The sequence below is a fragment of the Stenella coeruleoalba genome (genome assembly GCF_951394435.1).
Source record: "Stenella coeruleoalba genome assembly, chromosome: 10".
Lineage (NCBI taxonomy): Eukaryota > Metazoa > Chordata > Mammalia > Artiodactyla > Delphinidae > Stenella > Stenella coeruleoalba.
In genome coordinates this window covers 64361630-64386431 of record NC_137156.1, presented here as the reverse complement: position 1 = coordinate 64386431, position 24802 = coordinate 64361630, and the positions used below count along the sequence as shown (strand labels likewise).

General features: G+C 58.4%; 1 protein-coding gene across 2 annotated transcripts; it reads right to left on the bottom strand.

Moving 5' to 3' along the window:
• Positions 1-1513: 1513 nt before the first annotated feature.
• PTH1R (parathyroid hormone 1 receptor) lies at positions 1514-23676 on the bottom strand. Of its 2 annotated transcripts, XM_079934013.1 has the most exons (15): positions 23596-23676; positions 22449-22571; positions 11789-11891; positions 9754-9888; positions 8025-8135; positions 7795-7913; positions 7532-7626; positions 7114-7306; positions 6457-6610; positions 4796-4856; positions 4366-4432; positions 3985-4079; positions 3183-3324; positions 3036-3077; positions 1514-2364 (listed from the first exon to the last, which is right to left on the bottom strand). In XM_079934013.1, the coding sequence occupies exons 2-15, from the start codon at positions 22521-22523 to the stop codon at positions 1987-1989; spliced, it is 1770 nt and encodes a 589-aa protein (XP_079790139.1). In that variant the 5' UTR covers positions 22524-22571; positions 23596-23676; the 3' UTR covers positions 1514-1986. The 2 variants fall into 2 exon arrangements, with proteins under 2 accessions (XP_079790139.1, XP_079790140.1); XM_079934014.1 differs by lacking the exon at positions 23596-23676 and having other exon boundaries at positions 22449-23385.
• Positions 23677-24802: the final 1126 nt, after the last annotated feature.

Below are 24802 nucleotides of genomic sequence, written 5' to 3'. Positions count from 1 at the left end.
CAGAGTAGAGCTCTGTCCCCTCAAACACCCATGGAAGTTCTATGTCTCCTTACCCGCCCTCAGAGCAGGGTTGTGTCCCCTTCTTCCCCCAAGGAAGGTCCATTTTCCCTCACAAACTGTCTGAACAAGGCTCTGATCAGACCGCTGGACTGGGTCTTGTCCCTTTCATCTTGCAGGGAACTCAGTCCCCTTTCCCCTCATTCTGTCCTCTGTCCTACCTCCACCCCAGGTTGAGTGGTAATGGGAGTGGACTGTCAAAGCCTGCTCACTCTCCGCTGACACATGGGCCCCACTTCTCCACAGGCTGGCATGTTGTGGGTCATTAGAGGCCTCTCTTCTATGACCCTGGACCCCTGGACCCTCTCGATCCTGCTCTGAGCTGAAGCTTCCTCTTGAAGCCTGGCCTGTGTTCTAGGAGCCCCCAGCAGGGTACATTCCTTCCATGGGTCTTCAGAGGTCCTCAGCCTGGGCTGCGGGGAGACAGGCCAGAAAAGGCCGGGCCTATCTTCATGCCCAAGACAGGTGGGAGCTGGAGCTCATCTTACTGGCCTGACTTGGAATCTAGAGCAGCACCATGAGGTGTCCAGACGCCGTGGCCAAGGAGGCTGATGAGTCAGGGTCTTCTGGGCTCCTCCTCCCTGCCTGCCTGCCGCCCGGCTCGGCTGGTGTTTACGTGTTCCCTGCGGCTTGGCTGGGCTGTGAGGCCTTGAAGGGAGAAATGACTACCTGGCTCCAGCCCCTGTTCAAGGCAAACAGGGTCCTGACTGCCTGCCAGGCCCTCTGAGGGCTCCCACTTCCTCTGCCAACACCTGGATGGCCCAGGTGGGGCTCAGGGTCTCTCTGAGTGGGGGGGCTGGCCCTGGCCCAGGAGCTCCAGGTCTAAGGGAGGAGACCTTGTCCTGGACTAGGAGCTTAGACTGATGTAAGAGGTCCAGTCCTATCCTGGACATCCAGTCAAGGGGGCAAATGCTGCCCAGTCTAAAGGGGGAGGCCTGGCCTTGGACTGGGTGCAAAAATCCTGAGGAAGGAGGGCCAGCCCTTGGGGAGGAGGTATCCAAGTGGATATGGGGGAACCTTGCCCTGCTTGGGATCACCAAACCTGAGGGGGGTACCCAGCATGTCTTGGGGGCATTTAGTTCAAAGGGAAAGCACAGCTCTGTCTTGGGGGTTCATCTAAAGGGAAGGTGGTAACAAGTCTGAGGGGTGAGTATAGCCCTGTCCTGGGGGGTGCCCGGTCTGCGTGAGGGGTGAGCATAGCGCTGTTCTGCGGGGGGGACAGTCTGAAGGGTGAACACAGCTCTGTCCTGGGGGTATCCAGTCTGAGGAGTAAACACAGCCCTGTCACGGGGTGGAAGAGGTCCTCAGTCTGTGGGAAGAGGTTAAACCATGTTCTAGAGGAAATCCAGTTTGAGAGGAGAGGCTCCACTCTGTCCTGGGGGGCACCCAGTCTGAAAGGAAGACATAGCTCTGTCCTAGAGGTGGGCAATATGAGTGTTTCAGGGTGAGTAGGTCTGTGGACTCAGCCTGGGCCAAAGGCAGCTTGGGTGCCTGTGGAGCCTGTGTACAAGTGCAGGGAGCAGCCGAGGTGACAGCTGGAGACAGGGAAAGGCTGGGGCCCTCCTCCTGCATGGGGCCACTGGGGTGCTGATGACCCAGCAAACCTGAGCTTCTCTAGGCTTAGACAGGGGCCTCTCTCAGGCCCTTTCTGCCGGGCTGGGTCCCGACCCCCCAGGGACTGGCCCATGGTTCCTAGACCCCCTCCTGAGGTAAGACCAAGAACACCCCCATGGCTCCCAGCTCCTCCCCTCCTGGAATAGGTGCCCAGTTCAGACCACAGGAAGCCACACGCTGCTTCCTTTTCCTTTTTTTTTTTTTTTCCTATTTTATCCTCCCAGCCCCAGTCCTGAGTGGGCAACTGTCCAACAACCTGTCTCTTGGTCCGCTTGTCCACCCTTATGTCCACAGGTCCAACCCTCGGGTCCCCAATCACATGACTGTCTCCCATTCCTCCTGCAATAGGACAGGTGGCCTGTCTGGTGCAGACACCTCCTCATCCAGCCCCGAGCAGGAGCCGTTGAGGAACCCATCGTCCTTAGGAGCGGCCACGGCAGGTGGTGTGGTCTGAAGGGCTGGGGACCCTGGCTTGGTGTGGCCGGGCAGCTGGGGGTGGCCATTGGCTGTGGTAGCAGGCAGCAGGCGGGGGCTGAGGGGCAGGCCAAGTCCCGTGCGGGGCCCTACATTGGTCACACTTGTGTGAGACACCATTGGACCGTAGCTGTAGCTGCTGCTCCCGCTGCGTGCCTTGCGCTTGAAGTCCAGTGCCAATGTCCAGCGGCTCCAGGATTTCTTGATCTCAGCCTGTACCTGGGATGGCAGGAGGAGGGTGGGTGGTCAGGTGTGCCCCTAACCCCTCTGCCACATGTCCCCAACCCCAGCGGTGCCCCCATCCCTGCCCCTGCAACACTCAGCACTGAATGTAAAGAGGCGCAGGCTGTTACTGGAAAATTTCAAGGCCAAGAAGAATCCCGTCATTCTCAGAACATGGCGCCTGGCTGCAGGCAGTTGACACACCCAGAATCTAGAAAGCTCAAATGACCCCAAGGGTGGATGAGTGTTCAATCTGGATGACAGACGATTCAACCGATTCAACCGTGGGGCTGGGAAGATACTTGGCTTTGCCCACAAATCCTAGCGCATCCTCAGCCTGAATCATCTGGAAAGACTTCTCTCTGCCTTCAGAACGTCCTCAGGGATGTTCTTGGAGGAACAGAGTAAGAACCAGGCAGAAGAATGAAGGGACAGGACTCGGGAACCCCCGGAACTTCTTTTTCATTTTTTAATTAAAAAAATTTTTTTTTATTTTTGGCTGCACCTTGCGGCTTGTGGGATCTTAGTCCCCCGACCGGGGATCGAACCCGGGACCCCTGCAATGGAAGCACGGAGTCCTAACCACCGGACCACCAGGAAATTCCACCCACCCTCCCCCGGCACTTCTGCGTCCTTCCTGCCTTGCCCCAGCGTGGCCCACCGCTTACCTCGCCGTTGCAGAAACAGTATATGATGGCGACAAAAAATCCCTGTGGAGAGAGGGTACTGGGTCAGGGCCCAGAGCTGCATCTGGAGAGGGTGGAAGCAGCCTTCCCAACCCCACCCGCCCCTCACCCTCAGACAGGGCTGCGCACCTGGAAGGAGTTGAAGAGCATCTCGTAGTGCATCTGGACTTGCCAGAGCGTCCCTGAGACCTCGGTGTATGGCGTGGCCATGAAGACGATGTAGTGGACGCCAAAGAGCGGCATGAGCACCAGTGTGGATTTGAGCAGCTTCCTGGGCCAGCAGGGCAGGGGGGTCAGGGTGGAGCCACTTCCCCCTCAACAGGCGCTGTGTACCCCGACCTGCCAACCCCAGGCTCCAGAAGCCACTAAAAGGCCCGAGGCTCTGGCAGCCAGTGGGGGAACCCAGTTCACCTGAGCCAATGACACTTTGTTTTCTCAGCAAAGTGTTAACAGGGCCCCTTGATTCTGAGGTGTCCCAGAGTGGACCATAAGTTATGTCGCCCTGTCCCAGGGCCCTTTGCACCTGCTGGTCCCTCTGCAGGCACTCCCCCACTCCCCCGTGGCCTTACCTCGGTATCCCAAGGTCCCTCCTCAGGTTTCAGTCAAGCTTCCGCCTTCTCAAGGCCACCCACTGCCCACCTGTCTCTCAGACTCCCTGCGACCAGCTCTCTGAGGAGAAGTCTGGGTTTGTCCTGCCCAGACCCCAGCTCTAGTGCAGGGCCTAGCGCCAAGAGGCCCAGCCTGGCTTTGGGGTGCCCCCAGAAGCCAGGCAAGATCCCATCACTGCTGGCAGGGCCAGCAAGGGAGTCAGGAGCTGAGTCCTTCCTTGAGACAGGCTCATTCGTGGAGCCTCTGTCTGCTTTTGTACATGGTGCTGGTGTTGGATGACCCCTGAACTCTGAGGAGCCTGGGCATGGTGGGTGTGGCTCACCGGTACTGCTGCCGCGTGTCACACCGGCCAGCGTTCGTCTCCCGCAGCTTGGTGGCGAGGACCCGGACAATGTTGATGAAGAGGATGAAGTTGAGCTGTGGGAGTGAGGGAGGGCTGCGTCTCGAGGCTGCACCCTAGCAGAGAGGGGCAAGGACTCTGGGACCCATGACCCTGCTCAGGCTCTGCTCTGCCACTGTGTCTCCAGGTGGCTCCTTAGGCCCTTGGTTTCCCCATGTGGACTCGGGTGGGGATCAGCTGCTTCTTGGGCCTTGTGGCTCCAACCCTGGGGTCCAGGGAAGCCTCTATAGGTCCCTGTCAGGGGCTGGTCACTGGGACCCACGGTCCATACCCCGACCCAGCTCTGTGGCCACCCCTGCTTACCACAATGGAGGCCAGGATGGGCACCTGGATGATCCACTTCTTGTTCCCGGAGCTCAAGTCCCAGCACCTGGGGGAGGTTGAGGCATCAGCCCCCACCCCCTGCCGTTCCCAACTTGAGCCTTCCCACAGGGAGGCTCCAGAGCTGGTCTGCTCCGACATTAGCTGTCCCCCAACTCCCACCAAGAGCACAGGACAGGGGAGTGTCATATATGGCCAGGCCTGAGGCCACCCTCAGAGGTCCCTTCTGAAGTAGCCTCCGCTGACCCTGAGCGGGTACCCAGCTTGAAGCTGAATTGAAAACTCCCGAAACTGGGCCACTCAGGGCCAGGGTACAGGAGGTGCCCCTCACGTGCTCTACAGAGAAAGAGGGTAGCAGGGGTGTTTCTGGCCTGTGTCAGAGCCTCCTGCCCACTTCTCCACCTGGACCTACCCGGTGTTTGCCAGGGTGGCTCTCACACTGACCCACACAGCCACGAAGATGGCAGGCAGACCTGTGGGCACAGAGGGAGACAGTGTGTGAGGGACTGTCCATGATGTCTCTCTCCTCAGCCCACCTTGCCAGTCCCATTCCCCTCATCCCTGGTGACCCCCAGCTTAGCCCACCATTGTCCCTGACCCCCCTCACCCTGGGCACATGGGCTAATTGGTGACAGAGCCCTACTCTTGCATGTGCTGCCCTGCTGTCCGCACAGCCTCCCCTCAGGGCTCCAGCCCTCACGACCCTGTTCAGCCCTCTGCCCTCATCTTGGTTCCGCATCTTGTACCACACATGCACTCCTGCTGGGCACTTGGTGAATAAGGTATCACTAATTTATCCACACCCAGTCCATTCTGCCCTCCCCTCCCCTAAAGGGTGCTGCTCTGGGCTAGGGGTTCCCTGTGAGGGAGGGAGCTTATCATCACGGGTTTTCTATTCCAGCACTGCCACCCTTTACAAAGTCCTAGCCCCGTGGATGAGGCTGGATAGGGTGTGCTGTTGTTCCAGGATGGATAAAGGGCTACAGGGAAATCTCAGTGTGCCCAGGCCCAAGCCAACTCAGATGGCACATGGTACCTCTGAGTGAGTTTTGCCTCTAGGAATGAGCCCAAATCCCCACCCTCTGCCCCCACACACTTCATTCTGGGCCCAGGGTACCCTTGGGAAGGGCAGGGCATGACCTGGGTTTATGCAAGGAAAGGAGCTGTGACATTCCTGTGCCACAAAGTTCTCTGTGTTCCCCTATCTGTGTGCTTCTCGCCCACACTGATACCCTCTAGCCCCAGAGCCCACATCAGCCTGCAACTCTGGGGCTTGCCATGGATGAGGTCAAGGTCAGAGTGTCCACCAAAGGGCAGGGAGGCTATGGCTGTTGATGTGAGGGCCTCTAGGTGCTGAGCGCAGGGAGGGCTCCAGCCACCCAGCCTACCCTTCTGCAGTCTGGCCAGTTGCCCCGGAGCCTGGCCAAGCTCTGGAGCTGCCAACAATAATGGACAATTATTGGTAACTCGATCCCACAGCCTGTGGGGGGAGGAGTGCAGAACCCCAGCAACCCATTCTGCAGAGGAGCTGCTGAAGCCTAGATGATGCTAGAGCCAAGGCCTGCAGTTCTGGGCCATGGACCCTGTGGGCAGGGTGGCAGAAGCATGGACAGCTCCATGCAGCGTGGGGACTGGTGGAGAAGTGGGGCTCAGGGTGGAGGGAGCGTTCCAGATCCCAACTCCAGCCCCAGCAGTGGTGATACAGTGGTGAGAATAGCTGCCTTCCAACTCCAGCCCCAGGCTGACCTCTGACCCAAGATCCACTCTGATCCTGAGTGGAATCTTGACCTGAGAGTCCCCCCCTCCCTCTCCTGAGCTGAGCCTCAACCCCGGGTGAACCTGCCTCCAGGTGAGCCCCAACTCCAGGCTGAGACAACCCCAAGTGAACCCTAACCCTTGGCCAAGCCCTGTTCCCTGAGCTTGGGGTGGGGGAGGCAGTCAGTCACAGACGGCTCACCACCTGCTGCCCCACATCCGGCACAGGATACGCTGTATGGGTGCTTTCCCCTCAGTGGCACTCTCTGACCCTGCTGCCCATGGTCCCACCCTGCTTGCACCTCACTGCCTGCGTACCCCAGCCGAAGATCGTGAAGCCCCAGAGGTACTTCTTCTCTGAGAAGAAGGCCATGAAGATGAGACTGTGCAGGTACAGCCCCTCCACCAGAATCCAGTAGTAGTTGGTAGCCAGGAAGTAAAGGAAGAAGGTCACAGTCACCCGGCAGCCCACCTAGGAGACCAGCTGGTGTTAGCCAGAAAGCAGGACCTGCATCTGGGGAGGGCTGGGCTGGGCTGAGGGATGGGCAGTGGGAGGGGGTGCTGGTAAGATACGACAGGTGCTAGTCAAGCTGGTGAGGAAGGGACAGGCTCTACCAAGGGCAGGGGCTGAGGGGTGTGTGTGGAGGCGATGTTGCCCAGGCAGGAGGGCACGGACGACGGGGGTGGGGGATCAAGGTGAAGAGGTGGGGTGACTGGTGGTCCGGGGCCGAGGCAGGAGTGTTGATGAAAGTGCGGGGAGGGGGAACACTCACAAAGCTCTGGGCAACAGGGCCTGGAAGCAGGGCTGAGAGGTGCAATGCACGCAGAGAGGTGGGTGTGAGTGGCCTGAAGCGCGTGGCTGCAGGAGACAGGCGGGGGCGAGGGCAGAGGCGCCGCAGGGTGGGTGGGGCTCCCGCGAAGCCATTGGTGGCTAGGGGCCCCGGGCGGGCGCGGGCCGCCGGAGGGGGCACTCACGTAGCCGGCGGCGGCGGCGGGCGGCGGCGGTGCCTGGGCGATGGCGCGCAGCTCTTCCTCCGTGAGGCGCTCAGCCTCATCAAGCGTGGCGCCGGAGTAGAGCACCGCGTCCTTGACGAAGATGCTCACGGCGCGAAGCATGAAGGACAGGAACAGGTGCATGTGGATGTAGTTGCGTGTGCAGTGCAGCCTCCTGCGGAGCGCGCGACAACACCGTGGGTGGGGGCACGGGGACACGCGGCGGGAGGGCACGAAGCGGCGCTTGGTGTGCAGGGGTACAGTGAGCGGAAGAGAGACATTATGCCTCCGCCCGGTCCAATCACGCCCTTGGCCACGCCCCACGCCCCCCACCTCGGCCCCTCCCCGACCACGTCCCCTCCCCACCCCAGACCCCCGACCCACTCCTCGCCCCGCCCACCTAAAGTAGGCCAGGATGAGGACAGCCACGGTGAGAGAGGCCAGCGAGACGGAGTAGCCCACGGTGTAGATCATGCCCAGGCGGTCAAACACCTCCTGTGCAGGTGGGGAGTTACTGTCAGAGCCCTGGGACTGGGGTGAGCATCAGGTTAAGGGTCAGAGGCCACTTTAAGGTTGCTAGATGAGTCAGGACTAGGTTCAGGGGTCACCAGTGGAGTGGGGTGGCCTTACACGGGTCAGGTTAGGGAGGGGGAAGCCTCGCACCCGTTCACGAGTCTCATTGGTCAGGAACTTGACACACTCGCTGTAGTTGGCCCATGTCCGGTTGTGCCCTGGCACCAGCTCCCAGCTGCCATTACGGTCACAGCGACGGTAGGCATGGCCTGCAGGTCCATAGGAGGGTCAGGGCAGGCAGAGAGGTCTGGCACCACTGAAGCCCTGAGCTCCAAGTCCTGACATCCCTGTGGTCCCCACCCTACTCCAGCCCGCCTTACCTTTATGATTGAAGTCATAAATGTAGTCGGGACAGGGCATGGCCACCACCTCACCTGGTGCCCCCAGCGGCCAGCACAGGATGTGGTCCCACTCTGGCAGGCAGGGGCGCCCTGTGACCACAGAGATAGACAGAACAGGTGGGGGACATCAGTCAGATCCATGGTTAGTGACCCAGAGGAATAAACACACCTGTGGTCTCTGGCTCCCTCAGGGATAGGTGTGCCCCAAGACTGGAGAACTCAGGCCTGGAGCATTCTGGAGAGAATGTATTGAGCCCTTACTCCCTACTGTGCCCTACAGCCACCTGGCCTCATAGAATTCCCTCAGACCCTCTATGCAGGTGCTGGTAATGGTCCTATTTTCTAGATTGGCTGGTGGAGGCCAAGAGAGGCGAGTGATTTACCAAGGTCATACAGCCCAGGGGCCCTGCCCTCCTCTGGTGCTCAGCCCCTAGCCAGGCCTCTCTCTTTTCTCTCTGTTCTTGGTCCCACCTTCCAGGTGTCCCTAAAGAAGAGCAAGTTCCCAGACTAACTGTCCCTCAGCTGAGAATGTTTCCTATGTGCTCCTTGCCCAGGGACCATGGACTAGAGGAAGAAGGTCTAGTTTCCAGTGCCAGCCGGACTCCTGAAGAGCTGCCCACCTCATGCAGGTGTCTACTCTCTTTGCACTTCAGTTTCTTCATTGGGAAATTGGGATTGATATGCACTTCCACCACTGTCCAAGACCCGCCCTGAGCACCTGCTGTGAGGCTCTGGTGACCACTTGTGGGGGTACATATAATCCCCCCAATCTAAGTGCTAACTGTGGGATTCAAGGCAGGGAGACACATCCCACTTTGGGGCTCCAGCCTCACAGCAGAGATGCTAAGTGACCTTGGAGCGTCTCCAGCCTCTGAATCTTCCACTTTCCACTTCCAGCTTCCTTCTTCCCCCTGCAGGGCTCCAACCACAGGACTCTCCAGCCACCCTGGAAGGTTGCCTTGATGGCTAGACCCACCCCGGCTTGGTGAAAGGCTCTCTGTCCTGGGCACCATATTCCCAGCCCCGCCTGGCCAGGCCCACGATTCCCTCTGATCCCTGGGGAGCCACAGGGTGACCACAGCCTCCCAGATGTGGCCCATCTGGAATCTGCTGCCCACCCAGCCGGTTCAAACTGGCCCTGTGGCTGCAGCCTGGGCTCTGCGTTTGTCTCTCCTTACCTCCCTGAGGGACAATGCAGCCCGCATCTCCCTCCTCTTCTCTTCTGCCCTCCTTGTCCCACTGTCTGGCCCCACCCCTTCACAGCCGCCCTTCTGTCCTGCTCTGTCTCTATGGCCAACCCCACTATGTGTCTTGATGCACCCTCCTATGACACCCTGAGTCCCAGTCCCAGTGTGTGCCTCCTGGTCCCCTCTCTGTCTCTTCCTGCCTCTCTTTGTCTCTGGGTCTCTCCCAGCCTCTCCCTGCCCCTCTGTCTCCTGGGTTCTCTGTCATCTCTCTCCATGGGAGGGGCCACAGCCCTGGGTCCACCCCTGAGGTGTGCAGTCAAATTCTCTGCCCACACCTCCTGGGGGCCCTAGTCCATCCAGCTTGCCTGCCCCCTCCACACTCTGCCCCCTGGGCTGAGTCTCCTCCTAGCACCTCCCCTCCTACAAGAGCCGAGGAGCATGAGCTCACATGAAGGCTGTGGAGCCGTGGGGCAAGTGGGTCCGAGTCGGTCTCAGATGGATGCATGGAAGCACAGACGTACCTCGGTGCCTGCTGCCAGCGGACACCTCCTTGTCCTCCTCAGACTCAGGGTAGAGCTTCCCAGATGCCTTCTCTTTCTTGGGCTTCCCTGATGTGGATGCAGATGCCCATCCTCTGCCTGATTCCATTATGTCAGCTGGAGAAATTAGGCCAGTTATGGCTGTTGACAGCACTACAGCAGAAGACCCAGGGCACCCTCCTGCCTCAGACTCCCCCTTTGTACCGTGGGGGTTGTCCCCTGCCCTGCTGACACCTAGGCTGATGACAGGTAGGGACGTGCTTTACAAACTGTAAAGTGCTTGCCAGGTGCAGAAGTAATCAGTCGGCATGAGACTGTAAACAAGGGGTTCAAATGGTAACGAACACAATTCAGGTGTGGGATCAACTAGTGAGTGGGTTGAGCGGTAAATCCGGGCAGAAATGTCTGACCCAGGAGTCACAGCCAAAGCCCACGCAGGAGGCGAAGGCCCCACCAGGGGGCGCATGGCAAAAGTAGACAGTAGTGGTGATGTCAACAGAGGTGAAACAGTGAAAATGAATCCCGGCCAGAGCGCTGTGTAGGTCGAGAAGCTGGTGGTACGAAAGACAAGAGCAAGATGCAGTTGTCAAGGGAAGACAGATGAGCCCACCTACCCCATCCCCTGCCCTAGGATACCCAAGTAAGGGGTTCACAGCTTCCACAAGGGACCCTGGAGACTCTCCATCTGAGATGGGGCCTGGCCTTTCCCTCCACTGGAGAGATGCCTGAGGTCTCTCTTCCTTGCTGAAAGTCTTCCTCATTATCTAACCTTCAGCTACAGCCCAAGCCAAGGCCCCCTGGCCCTCCCATGTCGGGGTTTGTGGCAACAATGAGAAGCTGAGTGCAGACACCCTGGGCTGGGATAGAATGGCTGTGCCCATTTTCCTGCCTGCACCCTGGGGCATCAGTAGGGTGGGGGTAGCAGGATGAGGTAGAGTGGGAAGGGAAGGCCTCCATCGTGAACAAAGAGAGGGCAGAGGGAGGTGCCTCCATGCTTCCACAACCAGAAAGACGGCTGGGTTCAGGACTGCCCAGACCCTGATGTGACTGGGGCAGGGGAGCAGGGAGCCACCGGCGGGGCCAGTGTGGGCAGGGCTGTGACTGCAGAGACCATGTCAGTCCCTGTGAAGGGGAGCAAAGTCTGTGGGCTCCAGGGTACGTCACTGTGTGCTTGCGTCCTGGGTGTACATCAGCATCCCCTCCCAGCAGTCTGAGGGCCAGCGCAGGGGAGGAAGCTGTCTTCCCTGCCAGTCAGGTGGGGTCTGGGCCTCTTCCAGGTTGAGGAGATTAATCAGACAGAAGTCAGAGGCCTGGATGGTTGCTAATGAAGCTCCATTTCCGCTTCCAGGAAAGGGACTCAAGGAAGAGACCAGCTTGAGACTGGGGCAGGAGCTGTGAGGTCAGGTGAGTGCCCCTCCCAGCTTCACCACGGCAGGGGTCCCATGGAGATGCTGTGTTGGTAGAAGGAAGCCTTCCTACCCCATCAAGAACCCTTTACTGGACAGTGGATGTGACTGACATAGAAACCCATCCGTATCCCTCTATTCTCCTCCCCTTCCAGCCCCATTCTCCTGACCCTGGACACCTCTGCCTTGCCCTTTGCCCAGGGGGCCTTTTTCAAAGACCTATTCTTCCTTCTGCACCTGCACTGGATAGCTCCTCCTCCTGCAGGAAGCTGTCCCAGCCCACTCCAGCGGGGTCTGGAGCCCTCATCAGTGCTCCTGATCGTGGCGTGCCTCACTAGATCTAAACCAGTTCGAGGTAATTCAGTCAGTAGTTGCCTCCGTAACCTCCTATCCCCACCCTGGGAGGGGAGGCTCAGTGCATCTCTGAGCCTGCTGACTTTAATCTCACCTGACTCACCCCATTTTTGGTCCTCACTTTGGCCTGGCCCACTTTACCTGGACCTACCCTCCCTTGGTGCCACTTGGATCTGCATCCTGGACTCCCACCTTCCTCTGGCCCCTCTGTCTCCTGACCTTGCCCCCAGACCCTCCTCCTTTAGCCCCGCCCCCACCTGGCCTCTGCAGGACTTCTTTGAGCCGCTTCTCACATTGGGCCTGGGCACGGTGCAGCAAGAAGATCTGCTCCTCTTTGGTCATGACGTCATCTGCATCCACCTACCAAGCCGAAGGTCAGATTGCAGGCAGGACTTCCCAGCAGAGCAGCAGACTCCACAACTATCCCAACCTCCTTGAGGGATTCCCCCCCCTTTCCAAAGAATGCGGGAAATCTGCCTTATGTAGCCCCATTGTACAGACGGGAAGCCTCGGCTTCAAGGGGAAGGGCCTGCCCCACCATAGGGAAAAAAGGGGGAGGGGTGCTGTCCCCTGCTTGCCCGATAGTAACCCCATAGGCTGCAGCCACTGATATTCTCTGTCCAGTCTGTTCCCCAGGGGTACATGGGAAAGGGATGGAATGTCCCAGGGTGGATCCTCACAGGATCCTGGCTGTCTATTGGGGACCTGGGTGGAGAGGGGGTGGATAAGGGGTGGTGAACTCTGGGGAAAGAAACAGGGCCTGGATTCCTTCAAGTCCTAGTGCCCTCGGGACCTTGGGAGTCACCAATTTCCATCCTGGCCCTCTCCCCAGTCAGTGCTTTCCCCGTGAATGGAGAGTGCCTCAACTCCTCCCACCCTTGAGGTCCCAAGAGGGAGAGGATGGAGAAATTGCTGGCAAGTGGTCTGGGTTGGGCGGGGCACTCCTGTGCAGGCTGTGGGTGGGAGTCACCCACATCCATTGCTTATCTGGAAGTTTCCCTACATCCAAGTAGACCCTGTGTTCTGATGATGTGGACCGGCCTTTGCTCCTGCTGTTCCCTCTGCCTGGAATGTCCTTCCTTTCTTTCCTTCCAGCATGTACACCCTGGGTATTGGCTGCCACCCACGAGGATTCACGGGCATCATTTTAAGGAAGGGAGCAGGAACGTCACGGAGGTGGGGGTGAGATGGGACTCACTCTGAGCCTCTGTTTCCCTGACTTAGGGTTGGAAGGAAGTCAGGGGGTAAAGGCAGCATCCCGCCCTGGGAAAAACTCAGTGTGCCCAAGCCCAGCCACTCCCATGAGTGGGACCCACAAGAGGTTAATGCATCCCCTCAGACCCCACCTTCACCCCCAAGTCAGGGTCATGTCCCCGCAGACCCCCAGGACAGAGCCTGGTTCCCTTAGACCTCCAACAGGCAGAGCTGCATCCCCTCAGACATCCCCTGTCAGGGCCCGGTCCCTTCAGTCTGAGCGGAGCTTTGGAGGGTGGGAGAGCCCAGAGGAGGCAGGGGAGGGAGGTGGAGGTGGGGGGAAGGGGCGGGCTCCATTACGCGGGGGCGGGCAGCCGCCGGGAGGGTCAGGGAGACCGCTGCAGGGAGAAGTTAATTGACCGAGTCTCTCGGTGGCAGCAGCAAGGGCTTCTAGGGCCAAGGAGTCTCCAGTTGGCTCGGCTGGGATTGGGTTCTGCTGGTTTCACTTAGCAGAGGCGCGTGCGCGTCTTTGCGTGTGAGTGGCGGCACAGCCTTGAGTGGCCGCGCACAATGCTGTCTGGCTGGTGTGTGCACTCGTGTGTGCCCCTGTCTCTGTATATTCTCACGTGGGGATCGTCCAGCACGCACATTTGGGACGTGAGCCTGAGGTGTCTGTGAACATGCATGTGTACCTATGTTTCTGGGTAAAGGTCCGCGTGTGTGTGTCTGCGAGTGTGTGATACGGTTGCTCATTAGCCTGCATGTCTGTGGGTGTCCGTGCTTTCGCGGATCACTGGCGTCTGAGTTGGACCCTGAGATCTCAGCTGGACCCAATGCCCGGGAACTGCTGGAGAGATTCCCACGTGCTTGCTGCTGGCCCCTACAGCTCCTCTAACTTCCCCCACCCGCAGCTAAGGCTGAGCAGGCTGGGGCAGAAGTAGCCCTGGGGAGATGGGGCTTGAGGGAGGACAACTAGGGTTTTCCCTAATCCAGGGGGCTCCAAGACTAACCTGAAGTTCTCTTTGTGCCTCTGGCATTGGGGATCCAAGCTGCTGAGGGGTCTGATCCCTGGGTAGCTGCCCTGCCCATCCCACCCCCACTACAGCACCCTTTCACCTCCATTTCCATTACTGCAACTAGTACCTCTGTCAGTAACCACCACCACCATCACCACCACAACCAACACCACCAACACAACCACGCCGCCCACCGCCAATACCACCGATACCACCGGCAGCGGCAGCAGCAGCACCACCATTACCCCCATGAGCACTAACTACTATTACCATCGGTATACCCACCATCATCACCATCACAACTGGTAGAACATCATTACCATCACCACCACCAGTGCTGTTTCCACCAGCACGATTACCACCGTGACCATCACCACCACCTCCAGTATTACCACCAGCATTGCCATCCCCACCAGCACCATTACCACCAAAGGCAACATCAGCACCATCACTGCCACCAGCCCCGTAACCACGGTCAGTACCACCTTTCCTATCATCTTATCCTTACTCCCTCAGCATGCCCCCTTCCCCACCACCCCTTCCTCCTTCTGCCCACCTTCATCTCTTTCAAGATGAACAGATAATCACCAGATTTTTTCCAGCTGAGGAAAAGCTCCTGAGTGGCTGACAGGCTTCCACCAGTCCCCAAAGTCTGGCACACCAGCCCTCCCGATAGACAGACTAGCCCACTGATGTGACCCACTGAGGGTTACGGCTGATGGCCTAGACTAAAGGCATGCAGCCATGGGTTGAAAACTGCCCATTTGGCAGACTGACAGACAGACAGGTGTGCAGCTGGGTGACGACCAGGAACTGACCCACACCCCCTATCACAGGCCCAAGGCATCTGCTCAGCCGCCACCTACTGCTACTGCTGCCCTCTGTGGCCAAGAGGAGGCACATCCTCTTTTCTGGAGTCTCATTTCCCGGTGGGTCTGGGAATGCCCAGGAGAGGGGCATGTGCTTCAGGCACCAGATAGCCCCCAGATTCCTTCACCCACAGGGACGGTGGCACCATCTCTGGCCTCCCTGGACTGTGCGCCCCATTTCTCTGTCACCCAATCACGGCAGAACTGCCATTGCAGCAAGAAGGATTCAAGCCAAGGAGTCAAGAAAGCACTTTCCCAAGGGGTGGAGGGCAGCTCTACACCAAGGGCATCCCCACTTGCTTTAGAGTACAGCTCCCCTGCCTGGAATTCGTCCATCACCTCTCCCTCCAGCTGCACCCTCTCCTCATCTAAGGAGATTCTGCCCAGCACCGGAACTTGAATCCTGTCTCCACCACTGACTGACTTTGTATCTTTGGCAAAGCTGTTTAACCCTTGTGCCTCAGTCTCCCATGTGTAAAATCAAGATAATAATAGGGCTGTTGTGAGGGTTAAATGAGGTCCTGTATGAAAAGCTTGGGCAGGGGTGGGGCCCACAAAAAGCTGGTTGCTATTATTACCACTGGGTCAGCAGCAGCACCAAGTCATGGCCCTCCGCCTCTGGCTATGGGCCACTGTGCTGCCGGGCACCATGGGTGCCCCCAGGCTCAGGGCCCAGAGAGGCAGGGGGAGACTTTTTGAGTAGATGACTGAGACCAGGGGGCCACAGTGAGGAGCAGGTGGGTGGTGGGACTCCAAGGAGGATTGGGAGCAGGGGGTACAGGAGGGCCTGCAGGTGAGGTCTGCCTGGCCAGCTTTTGGGGTGAAAGGACACCCCGATAACTCCCTGCATTTCTGGATCCACCCTGGACTCACACTAAGATTCAGGGTCACTGCCAGACCCCCATACTTGGGCTTAAGGGGCAGGAGGGCCCCTCCTCTGCCTCTGCCCTGAGTGAGGTCTTTTCTAGTGGAGTGATGCAGAAAATGCTGAGAGCTCTGATTCTCCTCCTGGCCTGGCCACTCCATCCGCTGCACCCTCCCCGGCCAGCCCCTTTCCCCCTGCAGAGTTCAGTGTTTCCTGGCCTAGCTCCTGGTAAGGAGGACTCAGACTTGTATCATTTTAGATCCAGAGAGTCTGTGCATCTCGGGTCTCACGGATGAGGACTGAGGGACCTGGAGCTGGGTCATGGCCAAGGGTCAGTTAGTCCATACCCACCACTGATAGGGTCACCTAGCCCTGGTGCCAGGTGTCCCGAACCCCTCTTCCTCCCACGCCCCTCCTACAGTCTCGGGTTAGGGCTGACTTCCCCTGACCTAACCATTGGAGGGCTCGGCTGTAGCACTCTCCCCATGTTCAACCCTCCAACGTGGAACCTTCCTGTGTGCACACATGTGCGTGATCTGCAGTTTGTGAACATGCAGGGAGAGAAGTGGCCTGGGAGCCTAGGGCTGGTATTTGTGGGGCCACAGGCAGGGTGCAGATGCGGGCTGGGAGCCAGTATGTTATCTACAAACATAGAAGCTGCTGTCTCAGAGAGAAAGTAATGTGTGGTCAAGAAGCCCGGATGTGCTTCTCATTTCCTGAGTTCAGAAGCTCAAAGGAAGAGAAAAGCCATCTGCTCAGTACCCCTCCCGCCAGGGGGCAAGCAGCTCCTCCTAACTCAGCTCCCAGGGAGACCCCACTGAGAACGGTGTTGGAGCTGCAGATGACAGTGATGGGGGCAGTGGGGGTGGAGGTGAAGACAGTGAGTGGGGCGATGTCAAGGCTAATGATGGTGATGGAGGTGTGACGGTGACAGTGGTGGTGGAGAGTCAGTTTCGTGCCACTGACCAAATGAGGGCCACTCCTCTCAGTTCCTCTCCTAACTGCCAAATTCCACACACTTGCTGTCTGTGATCCCAGACATGCCTACATTCTCCTCCTCCAGGCAAAACAAAGGAGGAAATACAAGGGATCCTTCTTCAGCTGCTGACACCTCTGTCTCTGGGAAAGAGGCTCCTTCTACTGCTTGGTGTCAGCCTCAGGATGTCCTCTTGGGTCATCTCATCTATCGCTCTGACTGGCGTCAGCCTGCTCCCCCAGGGGAAGACAGCTGCTGGCTTCTTGCTCACCTCCAGAGAAAGCAGATCTACCAACATTCATCCCTGGATGTGACCGGTGTCTCCCACCCCACGAGAGCCCCTCTACATGTTGGCAACAGCCATTGCCCCTGGAGCTTTAACCACATCTCCTTCAACATCCCCATCTTACGAATGAGGCCACTGAGGCGAGAGTACAGTTTGAAAGAAGAGGGCCAGGAATGGAGCTAAGGTCTGCTTGATACTGAAGCAACAACCCCAGAGGAAGGGAAAGAAAGGAGGAAGTACCCCGCCACATGGGTCCTCTAGTGCCAGCCTCAATACCAGTTTTCCACAGAGTTCTTCCGGATTCTATCTTTCACTGTGTCAAGCAAGAGCCTCTTTGCAGAGCACCTAAGGCAGCTTCCACAAAGGTAATTCAGGAATGGACGCAGACTTAAAGGTGATCAGGTGGTGATGGCGTGGTTGATGGCAGCTTGTGCTCAGCGCTAACTGGGCAGAGGATAGTTGCACCCTCGTATTAGGAGGGAGGAGAGTTTGTACCTTCAGAAAAGCCAGGAGGAGAAAACCTTGGCTAACAGGAGACCCCCTCGTGACCTCCTGGCCTTCCTGCCCCTCTTCTCCAGGTCCCACTACTGGGACCTGTGCTGGCACCCCTCGATGTCTCCCATGCCGGCTGGCTAGGCACTGCTCCCTGCCCTTGCTGCCTTCTGTCTGTCTGTCTGGCCTGAGCAGGCTGGGACGGGTTCCCTGCCGGGGACGCTCCTGCCCCACCACGCCATGGCTGACAAGTGCTGACTTTTCCTCCCCTCCGCCTGGCCTTCCTGAACAGGCTGCCTGTGTTCGGGGCTGGGAGGGGCTGGGGGGAGGCACTGTGACGCCTCTCATCCTGGCCAGCGTGGAGGCCTTCAGGGCAGGCAGTGGGATGGAGCCTGGGATGGCAGAGTTGGCTGCTAGGACCCTGTGGATCTTCATAAGTGGCCTCTACCTGGGCTTGGAGACCAAGGCCCAGAAGGATGGTATGACCTAACCTAACCATAACCTGGTCAGCAGAACAGAATCCTACCAGGTCTCACCTCTGCACAAGGCAGGTCCCAACCTGGTCAGCAGAACAGAATCCTACCAGGTCTCACCTCTGCAAAAGGCAGGTCCCAGAGTTGGGGTTCTGAAAGGTTTGGAGGTTTCTGATGTCTTTGAGAATCTGAGCAAAACTTTGCACCCTCTCCCAGTCACACTATATTTTGCAGACAATTTCAGGCATCTGCAAACCCCCCACTCCACCCTTTCTTTTTCGTGGGGGCTCTCTGAAAGAGCTGCCTTCCTGATGTGGTGGCCGGACCAGGGAGTGTCCCCAGAAGGCCCACAACAGGAATCTGGGGGAGGCCTCTTGATGCCTCATTAAAACATTCCGAAGAAAACCCAAGTTCCCGGGAGGGCTCGGCCCCCCTCCTCCTGCTCTGTCCACAGGCAGCTCCCAGAGCTGGGGTGGAGGGTGGAGGTGTTTAAGGGCAGGTGATATAAAAAGCTTCAACGAATCAATACGAAAAAGACAAATAACCCGTAGAAAGATGGGTAATGGCTCTGAGCAAGCTCTTAGAAGATGGACAATAAGCCAATGTAAAAGTCCAAAAGCTCACTGGTAATTGGCATATTAAAATGGCAAGAGACACCATGGCCAAGGTGAGGAAAAGAATCTTCGGGCTACCCTGTGAGACAGAGGGTGTGGGGAAGAGACCTCCTCCGTCATTCCTAGTGCTGAGTACAAACCCACACAGGCTTTTTAGAGGGCAGTGTGGCCATATCTATTAAAATAAAAAATATGCATGTTCTCAGACCCAGCAATGACAGAATCTAGAAATATCCTACAGGGAAATGGTCACACAAGGACATGAGAAGGCACTTCAAGGAGTTTCCCTGCCACCATCTGGAATCTCTCTCTCTCTCTCTCTCTCATACACACACACACACTCATACAAACACACATGAAACTATCTAAACGTACATTCCTAGGGACTGCTTAATGAATCTCAGGTTTTGGAACACTATGCAGCCTTTAAAAAGATTTATATTCACTGACATGAAGATCTCCAAGACACATCTGTAAGTAGAAAAATGCACATGGCAGAGCCCTATCTACAAACTGCTATCATTTACTAAAAAACAAATAGAGGGGCTTCCCTGGTGGCACAGTGGTTAGGAATCCGCCTGCCAATGCAGGGGACATGGGTTCGAGCCCTAGTCCGGGAAGATCCCACATGCCGCGGAGCAACTAAGCCCGTGCGCCACAACTACCTAGCCTGCGCTCTAGAGCCCGTGAGCCACAACTTCTGAAGCCTGTGCACAGCAACGAACCCAATGCAGCCAAAGATAATAAATAAATTAAATAAATAAATTTATAAAAACAAACAGAGAGCAAATGACAGAATAAAACTATCTACTTTATATGCACACAAAAAGGTACCTGTTTGGAAATATACAGAAAAGGATCTGGGAGGACATCCCCCACCCACACTGTTTAAAATTGCTTTCTCTAGAATAGGGAATGGGTTTGGGAGTAATCAAGGATAACTTCTGTTTAATCCGTATTACTTGACTCTTTTATAAAAGAAAGAACATATTCCAGTATTAGTTATGAAATTAAAATAAGAAAATAAAAGTAAAATAACCAAAGGATTCTACTTAAAAAAAAAAAAGAAAGAAAAGGAAGAAAAAGAAAACCTAAGTGGGACATAGGGATCTCCTGCCAGCATAAGCCCTCACCCTGCTTTGGAGGAAGACGCTCAGTGCAGGAGTCTGAAGACTTGGGTTCAAATCCCACCTCTGCCACAGACTCACTGTGTGACCCTCAGGGCCCTTTCCCATAAAATGGGTGGATGAACAGCTGGAATGAGAAACTATCTGTGACCATTTCTAGGTCAGAATCCGGGGATGGCCACTGTTCAATACGTGTTGGTTCCTTCCTGTCTTTAAAAGTGAGCCCCTTGGCTGAGCTGCCCTTGGAGCCTGCTGAGAAGGGTTCCCTGGGTCCCACCTACCCCAATCTCTCCTGAGTCTGACCCTGAGGTCATATCTCTACACTCTAAGCCTCCCAACCCCACAACGCTGACCTTCAGCCTCTCCCACTGCAGTTTCCCCTTCGCAAGCGTGCATGCTGAGGGTGTCCTTAGGATGAGGCATCCCCAAGGATAAGACCACCCGTTTCCTCCCACTCACAATCTGTGGGCCCATCCCTTCCTCCAAACTTCAGCCCACCTGACTCCCAACCTCACAGCTACTGTTTTCTGTAAGGCACAAGATGGACCAGCTGAGTCTGGCCACAGCCAGTGTCCTCCCAGTGGGACACTTGTTGGTCCTCCAACCATGAGGTCCCTCCCTCATGGAGGATGATGTGAGCCTGGTCCTGGGGCCAGCTGGGCAGGCAGCATATTGGTTTGGTGACAGGGCCCATCAGCTGAGGGTGGAAGCAGTATCCCCTGGGTTTAGGAGAGGGAGCTGGCAGACTCAGTTTCTTGCTGGCTCCAGCTGAGGCCAGGGGGCCTACAGGGTGTTGGGTGACCCTCAGGCCATATCCTCTATCCCCGGAGCCACGGAAGGTTCATTGCACTCACGGCCTGAGTGTGCAGCCATAGATGTCTCAACAAGGTCCCAGGGCAGACGCAGCCCTGGCATCCCTCCTCCTTTCCTACCCTCAGCCTTGGGCCAGGGCTAAGCTGGGCAAATTCTCTGCATGTGCCTCAGCTTCCCTGGAAATCAGTGTGGGTCCCTCATAGAGGCACAGGGCTTGGCACTTGTTGACATGCAACAAATAATGGTCATATCGGTTGTGTGAAGGTCAGTTAAAGGGGACAATAACAGAACCTTTCTCAGAGGGTTGTTGGAAAGATTAAACTAGCTAATATTGTAAAGTGCTTAGAACAGTTTCTGGCAAGCAGACAGCACTACAGAAGCATTTATTAAATAAAAACAAGAAAACAATAGACCTGGATGCACATGTGACCACAAAGACACACACACATGCATAACTATGCTTCTACAAGTCATGTGCAGACCGCAGCCTCAGACACACGTGAGCTCACACAAGGTCTCAGACACTCGCACTTACGCAGACCCAGAGAACACCATGCTGAGTCCCACAGAGCCCTGCTTCGACACACAGATATACTCACAGGTCACCCACGCCCATCACCCTGTCTATTCCTCTACAGTCACTTGCACACATGTGTGCACGCAGACCACACTGGCTGGCTCTGCACAGTGGCTATGCTCACACACCCTGGAAGGGGCCCTGGGAAAGGTAAGCCTGGCCCGAGGGGAGGCAGGGGAAATGGCTCTGGGCCCCGGCATTCACCAGTGTTTGGAGCATCCCTGCACAGGGTGCTGATAGTCTCTGAACCTCAGTTTCCTTATCAACAAATCCTTGTATGGGGCGATGTCTCTGGCTTTGGGGTGCCATGCTGTGTGGGCACGGACAACAGTGAATGGGGTGTACTGAGGCCAGCAGAGGAGAGGAGAGCCTCAGATCAAGGGATTCTTAGGCAAATGTTTCCTTCTTGGTGTCTTTTTACAGATAGGGAAACTGAGGCGTGGAGAAGGATAGCCCAAGGTTACACAGACATTGGCAGAGCTGGAGGAATCCAAGAGCTCCTGCCTTCCCGCCTGGGGCTCCACCTGGATAGGGAGCTGGTCAGGGGAAGGCTGCCTGCCTGTGTCTCTAGATGGCAAATAGCCGCACCTGGGAGGTGAGGGGGAGGCAGCAGGGGGTCTTGAAGTCAGACACAGGCAGACAGTCTCCTCAGCAATTGCTGATTCCCGCAGGACAGGGCTGCTGTGGGATCTGACTGACTCCCCAGGAAATGGTCCCCAGACCCTGGCCCAGTCTGAGGAGGGTACTCAGCTCTTTGTCTCCAGCTCTTGGCCTCCGCCAGTCTCTCCCTATTTTTCTTTGCTATTCTTGGTCTATCTACTCCTCCTGCTCTGGGGAGCTCTCACCCCCATCTTCTTTGTCTCTGTCTCTCTCTTCTCTCTCTCTAACCTTATCTGTCTGTCGCTTCTTCTCTCTCTGGTCCCCTCTTGGCCTCTGCTCTCAGGAGGGTACGAATGTGGGTCTCCTCACTCACCGGAGCATGTTTCTCCTGTGGGAGTGTTCTGTGAGGTCAGTCTCCTTCAGGGGAGCTCCATCCCTCCTCCATACCACACCATACCCGCCTCCCTGGGCAGACATCTTCCCATCTGGGTGAAGCTGGGCATGAGTGCACGCATGTGTGTGTGCATGCGAAGGTGAGAGCTTGAGGGGCCCTTAAATCCTACCCCCTGACCTCAGACCCACAGCCCTGTGTCCCAGACTGCAAACAAAACTTGCAGAAAACATAGGACCCCAGAGCAAAGTCTGTGTGACCCTACATCAGGGCCAAAGCCTAATCTTCTGCTAGATCACACTGTCATCTTCCAGGGAGACACAGAGCAGTGATGCTCAGAGAAGCAGAAGATAGGAGGACCCTAACCACAGATTTCCAGACCTGGGACCCCAACCGAGTCTTCAGAAATAGGGAAGTCTTAGGCATCTGGAACCCAGAGTTCAGACATCCCAGAGACAGCAGGCACCGAGGATCCCGGGCCAGAGGGGACGCCCACCCAAAGTTCAGGATACTGGGGGAACTCAAGCCTCTGAGCCCTGGACACCTTCCCCCCACCCCCAGCCCCCGCCCAGGGACCCCAGAGCAAGCCCGAAGCCTGTCCTGGACTGCGAGCGGGGGACTTACCAGCACGTATGCGGAGCTGAGCACTGGGCAGCACAGCAGGAGCGCCAGGCCGGGCGCGATCCGGGCGGCCCCCATCGCCACCGCCTAGGGCCCCGTCCCTCGGGGCAGCCGCCGCTGCCGGCCCTGGTGGTGGTGGTGGTGGTGGGGTACAGAGCTGCGTCAGGCCGGGCTGCCCCGCCCACGCCAGGGCCTAGGGGACCCCGGAGGCCCGGCGGCCCGAGGCCCCGGGGCCCGGCGCGGGGCCCATGCGCTGAGGGCTAGGGAGCGAGCGCAAAGGAGAGAGAGGGAGGGAGGAAGGGAGGCAGCCGGGGGCCGGGCGGGCGGCGGGCGGGCGCCGAGAGCTGCGGAGCTGCCCGTCTGCCTCGGAGAGGAGAAATCACATCCATATGGCCGGGCCCCCCGCCCCCGGCCCGCCCCCCGCCCCCCTCTCCCCCCGCACCGCCTTTTCTTTTCTTTTCTTTTTTTTTTCTTTTGGGGAACTGGGAGCTGTGGCTTTGCCCCACGCCCAGTGGGGGAGGGGTCGGGGGAGGGGTTGGGGTCGCGGTCTGCAGGGGGCGAACGGGCTGTTATTTTTAGCTCCGCGGCTAGCGCAAGTAGGGGGGCGGGGTGGGGGGACGCGTTTTGCGCAGCTCCGGGCGTGCAGCTTGGGTACTCGATCCCAACTTTGCAAAGACACTGAGCCCTTCGGCGATCGGGCCGCCAGCTCCTTGCCCCTCGGCCCCCTCTGATCCTCATCCCGTCCGCGGCCGCCTCCGGCACTCCCTCCCCATCCTCGGCCGGAGCCCCGCCTGCGCCCGCGCCGCTAGAGCGCGCCTGCGGCCGGGACGCCCGGTCTCTCTGCCTGTCTGTCAGTCCGTCTCTAGCTCCCCCGGCCTTGGCCTCCGTTCTTCCAGCAGCCCCGAGCTCCGTTTCGGTCACTCCCTCGCTCCCTCCCTCCCCTCCCCCTTTTCTCTCTACGAAAACATTTGCAAGTTTCCAAAAAAGCCACGGAGCCGAGCGGCGCGGGGCTGGCGGCTCCACGGGGCTCCGAAGAGGCGCCGCTGACTGACACCGAGACAAACCAGCCCGCCCGCCCCGGTCAGGCCCGGAGTCACCCTACCCAACTCCAACCCGCTCCCCTCGCCGCTGGCCCCCAACCCCGACTTACTCCGAGCGCGCCGCCGCGGCCCCCGCCTAGCCATGGGTGTCGGGGATCCCCCGACAGCCTCCCCAGGACAGCGCCCCGTCCGCGGCCCCGGGGAGACTTCATGGAGCTCTTGGGATTCCCCCCTGGCCGGCCTGGCTTCCAGCGCCCCCCGCCCGGCCGCCTCTCGGAGCCGCCGCCCGCCGCGCGCGTCCCTCGCCTCGGCGTCTGCCGCTCCCCCTCCCCCCCCCCACCCCGCGGCCCGGGCGCCTCTTCCCTCCCCCGCGCCCTCCCTGGGCCTCTCCCGCCCCCGCCCCCCCTCCGTCTTCTCCGACGCGGGTGTGTGGAGCTGCAGAGCGGAGCTCGCCGCCCCCTGCCCCGGGACATTTCTCTAGAGGCCGCGGCCCGGGGTCGCACAGCGGCGGGATGTGAGTGTGGAGGGGACGGGGCCCGGGGAGCTTTGACATCGGGGCCCGGGAACGTGGCCCGAGCCGCTCCCGCCGCTTCATTTTCCTCTCCGGGAAGGCACAGACGTTATTTTTTCTGATCGTCCGGCCCCGGCCGGTGAATAGGGGCCCTCAGCCGCGAAGCAGGCCCTCTTCACTGGAGGTACCCAGCGCGCCCCCGGCCGCAGCGCTGTCTGTCCGCCCGCGGGACTCCCGCTCAGGCTGGACCGGGATCCCCGGAGAGGCTGCTCTGCCGCCAGCCCCAGAGCCTGGCTCCGCCACCGCCCTCCTGCCCGCCCCGCCCTCGCCTGGACCCCCAGCCTCAGGAATCTCCCAAGTGGGTAGGTCTGCTGTGCCCCAGACCCGCCCCCGTCCCTGCCCGCGTCTCTGGGCTCACGTCCCTCTCTCTCCCTCCCCAGTCTCTCCCGGGTCCGGGTCTCTCCGAGTCCCTACCCATCCAGACGCCGGCCCGGCCTCTCTAGCACCGCCCCTGACTCCACCCCGGGCGGCTAGAGGCCGCAAGACCAAGGGCTCAGCCGGGACCCCCACCGTGGGGTTCCACCTCCCTATCCCACTCCTTCACACCCCCAAAAGCTCTTGGCCGGCTCTGGTCCACTGGGGACCCTCAACTTGGGAAAAGGGCGGGAGGAGACTTTGGGGGCAGAGGCCAGATGGGGGCGGGGCTTATGTGCTCCTGCCCAGGGGGGGATGCAGGAGGGCTCAGAGGAGGGGACCTCGGACCCCAAGCCTACAACCTCTAAGTATCAGGTGGGGAAGCTGAGGTT

Excerpts from the sequence above, each read along its gene's own strand:
- PTH1R (XM_079934013.1), bottom strand. The coding sequence starts at position 22,523 with ATGGGGGCCGCCCGGATCGCGCCCGGCCTGGCGCTCCTGCTGTGCTGC. Across the intron at positions 9,889-11,788 it reads AGAAGTCCTGCAGAGGCCAG|CTGACATAATGGAATCAGGC; the intron begins GTGGGGGCGGGG and ends TAATTTCTCCAG. Across the intron at positions 8,136-9,753 it reads CGCTGGCAGCAGGCACCGAG|GGCGCCCCTGCCTGCCAGAG; the intron begins GTACGTCTGTGC and ends CTGTGGTCACAG.